The 12,971-nt window shown below is 36.7% G+C and overlaps 3 protein-coding genes across 4 annotated transcripts; 2 read left to right on the forward strand and 1 right to left on the reverse strand.

Annotated features, from left to right (window-relative positions):
* Positions 1 to 548: 548 nt before the first annotated feature.
* Positions 549 to 1,373, forward strand: LOC121767657 (E3 ubiquitin-protein ligase MPSR1-like). The gene has a single exon (XM_042163988.1). It carries the CDS (start codon positions 609 to 611, stop codon positions 1,233 to 1,235), a length of 627 nt encoding a protein of 208 aa, XP_042019922.1. The 5' UTR covers positions 549 to 608; the 3' UTR covers positions 1,236 to 1,373.
* A 2,859-nt stretch (positions 1,374 to 4,232) lies between these two features.
* On the reverse strand, positions 4,233 to 5,327 carry LOC121767726 (uncharacterized protein At5g19025-like). The gene has a single exon (XM_042164054.1). The coding sequence runs from the start codon at positions 5,018 to 5,020 to the stop codon at positions 4,355 to 4,357; it is 666 nt and encodes a 221-aa protein (XP_042019988.1). The 5' UTR covers positions 5,021 to 5,327; the 3' UTR covers positions 4,233 to 4,354.
* Positions 5,328 to 9,024: 3,697 nt separating this feature from the next.
* On the forward strand, positions 9,025 to 11,760 carry LOC121769431 (cyclic dof factor 2-like). 2 transcript variants are annotated; one of them, XM_042166232.1, is made up of 2 exons: positions 9,025 to 9,377; positions 10,217 to 11,760. In XM_042166232.1, exons 1-2 carry the CDS (start codon positions 9,177 to 9,179, stop codon positions 11,420 to 11,422), a joined length of 1,407 nt encoding a protein of 468 aa, XP_042022166.1. In that variant the 5' UTR covers positions 9,025 to 9,176; the 3' UTR covers positions 11,423 to 11,760. The 2 variants fall into 2 exon arrangements, with proteins under 2 accessions (XP_042022166.1, XP_042022167.1); XM_042166233.1 differs by having other exon boundaries at positions 9,027 to 9,132; positions 9,225 to 11,760.
* Positions 11,761 to 12,971: the final 1,211 nt, after the last annotated feature.

Raw genomic sequence — 12,971 nt, forward strand, 5'->3', positions numbered from 1 at the left:
AATCTGTTGAAAATTTAAATCGAACCAAAAAATAACTTGTATAGTAAATCAAAGTGAACCGTACCTAAAATTACACTTCATTCATTTTCTAAAAATCTCAATTTTTAATGAATGAAGTGTAATTTAATTTTGATGTATGTGATTCAACACTAAAGTCTATCATTAAACGCTATTAAGGATGTAAGTGATATTTAACTAATATTACTTCAATCATTATCTATTACTCTATTTTAGAGGACAAAATGACTGTACTGATATTTTATACTAGTATTATTATGATTTGAACAAGTATTTTCTTTTAATTATTGTTTAAATTGTAAAAAGAAAAAATGAAGTGACATTCGAAAAGTCCAAATATTTCTCTCAAACGTGCCAATAAAATGAGTTGAATTTGTCATTAATCAATAGTTATGTGTGTAATACTCGTTGTATTATCCAAATTGAAATCTTTAAATTAATATTTGTTCACAAATTTCTAGAATATTCCACCGCCCTTTACTAAACCCCCGCCGTCGCGGGTCCCCACCCCCAAATATATAAAACCCGACCCATTTACCCCATTTTCCTTCTTACCAATTCTCCTCACTAAAATCAAATTCAAAAGGAAAATGTCTTCGTCAAATTCGCCGCCTTCGCTGGAGGAGCTGAGCACCAGAGGCGCCACCGCGCTCCTCCTCCCCTGGATCCTCCGCATGGCCGCCGCGGCCGATTCCCCTCCCGGCGAGGTCGCCGTGTTCGTCCACCAGCCGACCCGATCGATAACCCTAGTGGAAGGCTCCCTCGACATGGAGTCTCTCCTCCGCGAGGTCCCGGGGAAGGAGGGGCCTCTGCCGGCGACGAAGGCCTCGATCGAGTCTCTGCCGGTGGTGCAGGTGTCGGAGGCCGGGGAGGAGTGCGCGATCTGCCTGGCGGAGTACGAGGAGGAGTCGGAGGCGAAGGAGATGCCGTGCCGGCACCGGTTCCACGCGGATTGCATCAATCGGTGGCTGGGGATGCACGGATCGTGCCCGATTTGCAGATACGGGATGCCGGTGGAGGAGGGGAAAGAGGAGATGGGGGGATGGAGGATCCATTTGTTTGTGGCGCGGGGCGGGAGGGGAGACGGGTCGGATTCGGATATGGATGTGGATATGGATATGGATATGGATGCGGGTGGGAGTTGGGAAAGTGAGGAGGCGGGTCATGGTCATGATGAGTCGCCAGCTCAGGATATGGAGATTTATGAAAGTGAATGATTTTTTTCATTTTTTTTCCATACATTTTTAATTTAGTGTATTAAGTTGGAGAGGTACTTGTACAATATACAAAGAAAAAATTATTATTATTATTATTATTATTATTATTATAAAATTCACATTATGATTTGCCGATTACAAACTTCCCACAATCAGAACTTTTTTTTTATTTTTATTATGGTATGAATATTATGTAAAGGAGAAGATTTCATTCCAGTTTTAACTTTTTAGTAAGTCTACTGCTACCCATGTTTGTGTAACGCTCATGCCACGTTTCAATTTGGTCATTGACAACTCATACATACTCCATTAAATTAACTATCAAATTTACATAAAAATACAGTATCAATTAAACATAAAAAACACGTAATTAAAATTCTAGCAATACACATTGCTAAAATTTAAAAAATACAGACTTTAATAAAATTAAATAACGTTGAAAATCACATAGTCTAAATCAGAATAATTCATCGATGTAATCGAAGTGCAACCATATTTTTCAACTAAATTCTTGTCCAGTGGTCCCAACAACATATAAGTACTCATCTAACATGTCAAAACTTACACTAGTCGTGAACTACCGAATATACCATTTCCCCATCGTGGTTTGTCGACGAAACAATCCTTAACAAATACTTAGGGCAAACACTACTCAATCCCAATACACGTACCTCATGGATTGAACTTTAGAAATCGACAGAGACAGCATATATTAGCTTGTTGAATCAATGAAATAAGGTGATGAACATCATCTTCGTCCGAACTATTATCATGATTCATGCTTGTGTCCCATACCCGGAGACGTGAGAGAATATCCACGTTTTTAGCCATTTTGGTTTGCTATTTGAGTAGACATCATAGCTAGTTTTTTTTTTTTTTTAATTTCCATTAACTTTGTTTTTGGAATTGGAAATTAACATGTACTAAATTTGACCAGTTTTTCTTAGGAGAAACTTTTCAATATAATCTTCAACAAGCCAACAAATGATCGAGGCATACAAAGCTTTTGAAAAGGTAGTATACTATAGATAAGGCTCGAAGCATAACACTAAGCAATATTAGGGGAATATGTTGCCGTATGCTTGAGTGCACATGCCATTCTCCTTCGCTCAATCACGAGGTGAAACGTGACATTACATTATTTTATTGTTTCGAAAATCAGATTTTTAAAAAATATCACCCAAAACGGCTATTACACTCCAACGACACTTTTCTTTTTTAATTTATTTTTATCTATAAATACCTCATTTATTTACCCATTTCATTCACACCAAAATTCTATTCTTTTTAAATTTTTCTCCAAGTCTCCAACTTCTCTTTATATGTTCATTTTTTCTTTCAAATTTTTTTCATTTTGATACATATGACAACGAAGGCAATTTCTCTGATAACAATAATCTGGATATTGAAATGTGGTACTATCTTGCAGACGACATTTATCTCACGTGACCGACTTATTATCGAGACCCAAAGAAAACCTATTTTTCACTAAAGCATAGCATGCCAGAAAGAGTATGTGCATTCAACGTGTCCAAGCATGATTCACAATATTCAAAGGTCCGAAACACATGTGGTGCAAGTACTGCTAGTCAATTATCATGCTGCATGCATCATATTGCATAACATGAATATCGAGGACGAAGAAGCCAACACCGCTAATTGGACAAACGAAGACATGACCGACTCCTTGACTATAAGCGATGCTCCATATCAATGTGCTCCCACAAACTTGTGCAGCTCGCCGTGAATAGACACACGATAAAGACGAATATGATTGACTCTAACATTATAGTTTAAAAAATCTAAGCATACTTATGTCCCCCAATGATTAGGATTTTATTTCAATTGCTTAAAAAAATCAATTTACTTGTAAAAAAAAGATAAAAGAGTACTATTATATTAAACCTCTCTTTTCAAATTTAAAAGCGGATCATTTACAGGAAAACCCAAGATAAATACCGTGGGATGCAAACTCATCCAACTCTCTGAAAAAAGCAAGAAAGATTCATGACATGCTAGAAGTGTTTAAAATCATCATTCATAACAGCAATAAATATTAGCAGCCAGCTATGTCTGTGACCATGATACACTATTCAAGAAAAGGAAAAACAAGGCAGATCAATTCATAAATTTAAACCATTCTTTATTTGGGCAGTTTGTTCTTCCATAACCATGATTAGCTAACAGGCACATTTCAGTAACTAGAACCACTTGGCTTATCAAAATGTCTTGAGGAAACATAGCATCATCAGCTAACACAATCTGATTGACAAGTACGCTTTGAATAATTGTTCCATCTCCCCTGCAGTGTACGGGGTGCGGACACCATGAGTAGGAAGATGAGGAGTTTGAGAGGGGCCGCTCCCTCCCGCTCTAGGTACGGGTGGTTCGGGTGTCCACCCGTATTGCCCTTCGGGGGCATCTTGGTCGTCGATCGGTTAAGGCCGGTAGCCACCCGGAACTTGCGAACCTTGGGTTTGAGGAGAGGCCGAATATTCCGTTTCCAGACTAGGAAATTGTTGTGAACCGAACCAATCGGGGTTCCAACCGTGGGAGCCGGAGGGGTGATCGCCGGAGCGGGACATTTTTTTGTTGTGAGTGAAAGAAAGATTGAGAATTGTAAGAATAGAAATGAGAGAATTTAGATGATAATTATGTAGTGTGGTGTGAATTTTTTGGTGTGGAAGTGGAGGTATTTATAGATGAAAATGTGTATTTTTGGGGAAAAAATGAAAAATAAATTAAAAGTGGGTAGAAAACGGATATAATTTTTTGGGAAGTGGGAATTTTTTTTATTTTTAATCAGATTTTTTAATTAAAATCCGATTAAAAAAAACAAATTGTCAGTTGCATTGTCGTTGGCCAATCACAAGCTGACAAGTAGGCTGCTCGCTGGTACGGACGTGCTCGATGCATCGAGCAGCGCCGTGGACGGCGGAATTCAACCGCTGTGGATGCTCTAATGAGCTTATTCAAATCTACATTGTTTAGATGAAGTCAACCAGGAAATAGATATGCTCATCATCATCATTAACATCATTCAAGTAACTTCCACCGTATAAAGATAGCTATAATATCAAAGTAGATGAGCAATAAGTAAACCATATCAAGATTCAAGCCTACTTCTTAAGCTTCCGAGACAACCTCCTCGGCCCAAGAACCTCCATTCTCCCCACCGAGCATCCACACCTAGCTCGGAACACCAGCACCGCCCTCCCATTAGGCGGCGCCATCTTCTTGAGCTCCGCCTCCAGCTCCTTATGGTGATCACGAGGCAATTCGAAGAGATCCTTCTTCAACGAAGCCTCTGATAAACAACCACACTTCTTCAAACTCTCCTCTGCAGCCTTAGTCAGGCCTCGACACCCCGGCTTCCCACACCTATTGTCCGTGCAGATGGCGATGGCGACGAGAGCCATCGCCGCGAACAGAATGCTGAGCCCTAAGCAGCCGAACACCATCGGCGCACGGACCATCTCCTCGCTCACCACGTCGACCACCTCCTCGCCGAGTTCCATGGTTTTGTGGGCCAGGATTCGAGCGTAGGGGTAAATTAGGAAGCCGCAGGAGGCGATTACAGCGACCAAGATCGCGACATCGATCACGGCGTAGCGAGATTGATCGCAGGCGGGGATGTTTAGCTGATTGAAGGAGATTGGATTTTTCCTACCCTTGTGCGAGTGGTGGTTGATTTGCTTGGATTTCGAACAAGGGTCGGCTGAATTAACGGATTTAGCCATACCTATATGATGTTCAACCGAAATCGAGCTATCGAAACAGACCATTTGGATTGGGGGAAATCGGAATTGAGGGGCGGATGTCAAGATCGAAACTTTACCGACGCCCCCAAGGAAATTGGAATCGAATACAAAAATCACGAATTGGGGGACCGATTTCTTCACGCGCCGATGAAATCCGCAACGCAATCGAGAAGGGGAATCGGGAAACGAGGATGATTGGGATTTTGATGTGAAACAGAAGAGAGCTGGGAAGACTTATTTAGTGGGGATTCATGATGCACGCGAACTGTTTGATTGATTAATTATATATTGCTTAAGCTACGGCGTTCTAGAATCTGGTGATTGAATGATGAAATTTTCGTATTTGTGAATTGAATGCAGAGTCGGATACAGCGTCGAAATATTAGACGAATGCATAAAAAATGAAATAAAGAAATTATCGAATTAAATAATAAAAAATACTATGAATAAAATATATTCCTTTCTTGGGCTGATATTTAATGGGCCTTTCGATTTCAAATTTTTGGATTTCAATTATGATTTCAGCGTTTATGGGCTCGATTCCACAGATTTCTACATTTCTGAATTGATGCAATTTTTGGGTTGGTGAATCTGTGTTCGACAACTGGCCATCATTTGACTCATTTAATCATCAATTAATTACTACTAGTACTAATTAGTTAACAAATTCATTAATAAGCGAAATTTGCTTAATCAGTGACTAATTGATTTGCAGAAAGTGTTATCATTTCGGCCATTTAAGAAAGCATACTAATTAATTTACCTTATTTAATAATTAATTGATTAATTAACTAATTTGATTTAATTTATCATTAGTTAACTAATACTCAGTTTAGCTTAATATCAATCAATTCAGCATTATAAAAATGATAAGGGTAAAAATGGCATTTTTATATCTTATTTGTAAATAATTTAACCTAATAAACATTTCATTTATTTTATCTACTGAACAACAAAAAATAAAAACTAATCTTAATGCTTCTCTTGAGTTTAATATCAATTTTCTACCCGACCATTTTTTTTATCGTGATTCATTTACCACCTTAAATGAACAAGTTTGTGACCAGAAAAAAATGTTTCAGAAAACTGTTTTAGGACCACACAAGAAACTTTCAAAAGTCTAATTTCTTTTTAGTAACAAATTCAGTAATCAAATTTAATCATAAAAAATAAATTAGATTTATCCAACCCGTGACAACACATCAATAATAGTTGACGTTTCAAGACAGCAACTACGCTTTCTTGAATCCTTAATTCATATATTCTCCCTTCCAATTACAACATCAGTCATAAACAAAGATGGTATTACAACGACCAATTACCTAATTAACAATACCATTCAACAGATTTGAATTTTGGAATGTATAACAAACAATATTTGACATAAGCTCAAGAAATTCATTTTAGTCTATCTGGTGGTGGGCTTTTGAAGAACTGATAGCTTGAGGAAAAACCTAATTTAATTATTAATTAGATTAAATAACGACCTATCTTTTGTTTCTTAGTTGCAATGAGTATTTAAAGTTTAGATTAATTTAAAATTATATTCATGTTCAGTTATTACGTTGATCGGAATTGTCACATGATCAGCATATAGAAATGACTGATATCCTTAAAAGATTATACTACCACTTATTTTAATTTTATAATATGACCTTACAATTTACTCTATTTCAAGTTTCAACCTTATTATAACCATACCTTAATCACCTCTTAATTAATTACAAAAACGATACTTTTTTCCTAGTCATGTAATGATGTTACCTTAGATAACACTCCTTTTATTCACAAACTAATGATCAACTTATATTTAACAAAAAATTAAAATAAAAGTAATTGAGAATCTTAGTCCGGACGGACCGAAATGACACACCAAGACTCCAAATCGTGGACGATGGGAATGAGTATATAGTAGTGACAACTATTGCCCCAAGTTATGTATTGAAATTTTCCGTAAGTATCGTGAACTAGTGTGCTTGTTCGTCTAAATTTACAGTCTCGTTACACCACAAAAAACACCAAAACGAACAAACTATATTTGCTATGCTTTTTCTAGTAAAAGAAAAATCCCCTCTAAAACTCACTTTTTTTATACTTTAAAAATGATATCTTTCTAAGATTCTTAAAAATACTAAATAAAAGAAGAATATGGACCAAAGATATTATGATGATTTGATTAATGAATTTGGCATATTGGTGCTCAAAAAGTAATTGTTTATAAAATTGTGTACGTTGCCACATCAAATGGATAAACATATATGGGGTTATTGGTTGATTACAGAGAAAAGACCACATCAAATTATATGTGGTTCCAAGTGAAAGCAAAACAACAATTTAACGAAAAAAGAACCTAAAAAGAGGGTGTAAAAGAAAAAAAAAAGGAAGAAAGCATATAGTGATTATAACTCGAAAGAGTGCAATCCATTATTGTAGTGGTCCAAAAAAAGGGAACCATTTTTATGATCGTTCCATCATAACTCATAAGTTCGAGTCACAAAATACATGTAAATCAAGCTAAATAATCATCAAATAAACTACTATTTTTTTCAAATACCACATTAATAAACATAAATATTGCATCTGTCCCATAAAATTAAACACTTTTGGGATGAAAATACAACTGGTAAAGTAAGAGAGAGTAGAAAAATATGATGAAAAGTATTGTTCATGAAAAATGAGACTCGACCTATTAAAAAGAAAAAAATAAATAAAAATAGAAGTTACTCCCTCCATCCCCAACTAATTGGCATCATTTGACACGAATTTTAAGAAATGTAGTGAAAAGTGTATGGAAAAAGTTAGTGGAATGTTGGTCTAATTTATATTTATAATAAAATGTGAGTGAAATGAGTTAGTGAAATGTGAAGTCCATTAGCAAAAATAGTAAAAGTAAGAGTATCAATTAATTAAGGGCTAGACAAAAAAAGAAAATTAGTGTCAAGAGGCGAAGGGAATAACTAATTTTATGGAACAATTTAAAATGAAAAAATCATTTGAATTTATGGGAAGAAGGGAGGATCATTTTTTAGCTCTACCCTAATTTGAAAAGATTTCATATTGCTCAAATATGGATGGGGTAGCCAAAATCTTCAAAGATGGCTTCAAATTTAAAGTGCCACCTTTACTTCCCAACAACTTTTGCATGCTCTCTTGTCATCCACAAGAGTGAATATTTATAAAATGAAAAAACAATATTAGCAAAATTATTGTCATCCACAAGTGTGAATGCTTAGTAAAATGGAAAAACCAAATTAGCAAACTGAAAAAGTTGAAAACCTTTTCCAAAGGAACTTTAAAGCACATCCTAACCATATTAAAACATGGCATGTCTATGCAATAAAAAGGACTAGAGAAAATTAGAAAAAGTGACTATGAACGGTTGAGATTTTGTGTATGCTTGTTTAGGTTAAATTGATGAAAAAATTATGAAATTTGATCAAATTTCGGTTCAATCCTCATATTCAAAAGTCTAGTAAAAGAAACTGAAATTTTGATTTATTCTTAATTTCTCATGTTAAATTTTGAGATAATTAATATAATAGTAAAAAAATGATATAATTTGGTTGAAAATTATACGTAATATATATGCGAGTCGCCGTAATTTTTTATCTCGACAGACTGAGAACATATCAAAACTTCATAATTTTTGTGGTTATTTTTGAAGTTGTAACTGAATTATTTTTTTGACGAAGTTGATGAACTCTTTTTTGACAATATGTCTTTGTTTAAACCGTATCTTCTAATAGTTATAATAATATATGATGAGATTAGTGATGATTCGGATAATGATAGGAAAGCAAAACATGATCTTAATATTTAATTAGAGAAAGAGGAAGAATAAAAAGGAAAAAAGGTGCAAAAGGCAAAGTGACGAGTCAGAAAAAAAGAAGAATCAAAAGAAAAGGGAAAGAGAGGAAAAAGAGAACCACACAATATGTAAAGGCGACACACAATTTGTGGCTCAGAAAACACGCCCTTTTCCGACGTGGCAATTCATCAAATACCTTCTTGGCTCACACGTCAAACTGTAAACAGACGCTTCCTTAATCACATACACACGCACAGAGAAAAAAGAAAACCTCTCAAAAGCCCAAAAAACGCGCAGTCGCACGCTGAGTGGGTGTCAGTCAGATCTGGTATTTCTTTTGTATTTCTATATTGATCTGTTTTGATAGTTTCGATGACAGAGAAGGATAATACGGTGTCTGAGGTAAGACTTTTTGGTAAGACTATAGAGCTGCCACCGGCGGAGAATGGTGCAGCTGTCTCAGCTAGGAGTTGCGACGCTGATCGGTCGAATCAAGAACCGCCGTGCTCGTCTGATTCTGTGCTCCAAGATGGCGGCTTGAATGGAGATGCGGAGGAGCAGGAATTTAGTGAGGTATGGTTTGTAATTCGATCAATTTTGAGTTTTGGAGACGACGACTGGGTGTTTTGCGTAAAGGGTCGATCCTTGCTTTGATTGTGTTACGAATTTTGGGGGAATTTCTGTGATAATAAACTCTGCCTCAAAATTCATTGAGAAAGTGTTAGTAAAATATGAAATAAAGTGCTGTATGTTTAGTGTGTGTGAAATTTTGTGTTTTTCCTTTACTCTCTCACATGCAAATTGTGTGTTACTCTGTGTTTGTGAATTGTGTGTGTCTTTCTTCATCAGTTACCAACCTTCTCTGTGTTATGCGTTTCTTTTTAAGGAAAAGCAAAGTTTAATCGTTTAAATTTCACTTTAGGAACTTGTTATTTTTCAAGAATTGAAATTCTGATTTGCAGAGGAATTAGAAAAACAAGAACTGAAGATATTAACTAGCTGAAACTCAGATTTGCAGAGACTCTTGGTTATAGAGGATTTTTTTATGTTATAATAGATTGTGCTGATGCATAACTATGGAGGTTGAAGGAACAATATTACTTTCTCTGGTTAAAAAAGTTAAATAGAAAAGGTGAAAGAAGCATCTGATTGTTGATCAGATGAGATATTGTTGGCTGTCATAGTTTTTCTTGAATGAAATAGAGAGGTGAGAGAAGCATCTGATTGTTGATCACAGGTGATATTGTTGGCTGTTATAGTTTTTATTAAGTGAAGTATAGAAAACTGTGTGATGAGTCGATGACTGTATATGTGATAAGTCGATAAGGCGTTTGATTGTGATGTTATATGGTCAGTGTCGAAAACTATTGTAGCTTTGGACTTAGGATTTCTGATGAATGATGCATACGCAGAGTATGTCAAGTCCTAAACAAGATCATGCTAAAGACTCCGAGGAATTGAAAGATTCCAGTGAGTATCGAGCCATAGCTGAGGATCCAAATCCACCCTCTGAGGCTGAAGCTGGATCAGAGAAGATGGTGACGGGCGATGATGACCAAAATGAGACAACCCTCAAGAAGCCCGACAAGATAATTCCGTGTCCTCGCTGCAACAGCATGGATACGAAGTTTTGTTACTTCAACAATTACAACGTGAACCAACCTAGGCATTTCTGCAAGAACTGCCAGAGATACTGGACAGCAGGAGGGACCATGAGGAACGTGCCTGTTGGCGCTGGTCGACGTAAGAACAAGAACTCTGTTCCCCAGTGCGGCCATATCACTGTCCCGGAGGCCCTTCAGAGTGCTCACCACACTGCTGTCAACCCCAACGGCACTCTTCTCACCTTCGACTCAGATTCGCCCCTATGTGAATCCATGGCGTCAGTTTTGAACATTGTTCATAAAACAAACTCAAGAAACGGATTCCATAGACCCGACGAGATGGAGATGTCTGTTCGGAGTAAGGAGAGCGGGGATGATTCTTCCACCACTGCATCAAGTTCGAAGGATGAAGTAGGTAAGAAACCCAAGATGATGCCTAACGGCCATCCCTTGCCTCATCAGGTGCCATGCTATCCGGGAGGCCCCTGGCCCTACCCGTGGAATCCCGTGCAGTGGAACTCTGCTGCATCTCCACCGAGCTTTCCTGTGTCGTTCTATGCTGCAGCACCACCACCTTATTGGGCTTGTGCAGTGCCCGGTGCTTGGAACGTCCCATATGTTATGCAACAACCGCCAACTGCTCTCCAGACGCCTCCTAGCCCAAACTCCCCAACTTTGGGGAAGCATTTGAGAGAAGAAACCGCGCCAAAACCTGCCAATGCAGAGGAAGAGGAACCAAAGGAGAGCAATCTTGAGAGAAACCTATGGTTTCCAAAAACATTGAGGATTGACGATCCGGGAGAGGCTGCTAAGAGCTCGATATGGGCAACGTTGGGGATAAAGAACGAGAGAGCCGGAGCTGTTGGGGCCAGCGGTGGTGGCAGCGCCCTTTTCAAGGTCTTCCAACCACAATCTAAAGGTGATGAAAAGAGCCTCGGTTCAGAGGCCTCAACGGTGTTACAAGCGAATCCGGCAGCACTCTCCCGCTCGTTGAACTTCCATGAGAACTCCTAAGCCGAGGTATCGCGCAGTTTTTCTTGATGATCTCCATTGCCAAGTTGAGAAGTAGTTGTAGCCATGGACTGAGTGTGGGGGAAATGGTGCATTTCCATGATTCTTGACAAGATTTAGGAGATGGTATCCTCCTTTTACATTAAATTTATGATAATGTCACTTGCTAAGATAGTGAGCTTGTGTAACAAACTCCACATGCCGTAAAAATAAGTGGGGAATATTTATGAGATTTTCCTTTTTTATTATTTGATCACAGCCTTTTTTTCTCTTTCAGACATGGTTTTGACTTTGAGGTTTTTATTATGCCCAATTGCCCACAGGAGAAATTTTCAATCTCATTTGCATATTTTTTAGAGTTAAATGGAAATGTTTTTTATTCTATTCATTAATTGGTTTTAGATTTTTATTTTCAATCATAGCAATGAGTAATGATAATCATAAATCAATGAGCATAAACATGATGGAAAAAAATTTAGATAAAATTATGTTTAAATGACTCGTACATTTAGGAGTGTGTTTGTACTATAAAAAAAAAGAAAAAAAGAATTTATGTCTTCGGATCTACAAACTAAAACATGCTCGTATGTAGTTGAAAGAACAATATTTATGTGTGTTTAAATGTATATTAGAAATTATAATTTTAAATTCTCAAGAATTTGTTTGTATAACGAAACTCCTACAATGCAACGAAATATATGTTGCAAACTATGTACAAGATAAACACTAGTCGGACGTAATAAAACCCAAAAGAAATTGGAAGGAAAATTACAATTGAAATAGCTAAAGATGAATAACAGTAGTCGAAACTCTAAAGCTGTAAGAAATAAGTCAAGTCGAGGAGTCTTCTTTTTCGCAAGACGAGATACACTCTAGTAGTGTCCTCAGATTTGGCATGTTGTCTCCAATGATGAAACGACTTCGTCTCTAGTGATAGAAGGACAAAGCAGAGAGAGAGATTGTATGCTTATTAGTGTAGGAAGTTTGTTGGTTTATGAAATGCATGGAGTGACTACCCTATTTATAAGTTATATGTACGTTGTACTTCTACATATAGTGGTTAAAAGAGAGAAGAATTTAATGGAACATTTGGCATGGGAAATTAATTGTATAGAAAATTATTTGGGCTGTAAAGTTGCTTCAATTTCACACTATTTTTCAACCTGGTTGAAAAATATTAGTAATTGACTAATGAAGCGTTTGAGTCATAATAAACTATACATTCTCCTCTGTCGCTATCTTTTCTCTCTTCAAGAATATTGGTAGCACTCAATTTACTATTAAACACGCAAAAATGAAAATACAATTTAAAACAACGAAATTACCCACGACAAAAATTTTAAATTCCCAATTTCTTTTCTTTTCGATACGGTGGCTAAGACTGCCTTTTTTAATACGACTCAATGCAATTGATTATTTTTGTTGGTATATATAATAGTACCAGTTTTTAAAAATTTATTTCTTAGTCAATGAAGATTACGAAGTGAAAGATTCAATACGCCAGAAATTTGGAGCTATGAATGAGGCATGATAATTCTTCCAATTTAATAGG

Source organism: Salvia splendens, chromosome 15 (genome assembly GCF_004379255.2).
Source record: "Salvia splendens isolate huo1 chromosome 15, SspV2, whole genome shotgun sequence".
Taxonomy (NCBI): domain Eukaryota; kingdom Viridiplantae; phylum Streptophyta; class Magnoliopsida; order Lamiales; family Lamiaceae; genus Salvia; species Salvia splendens.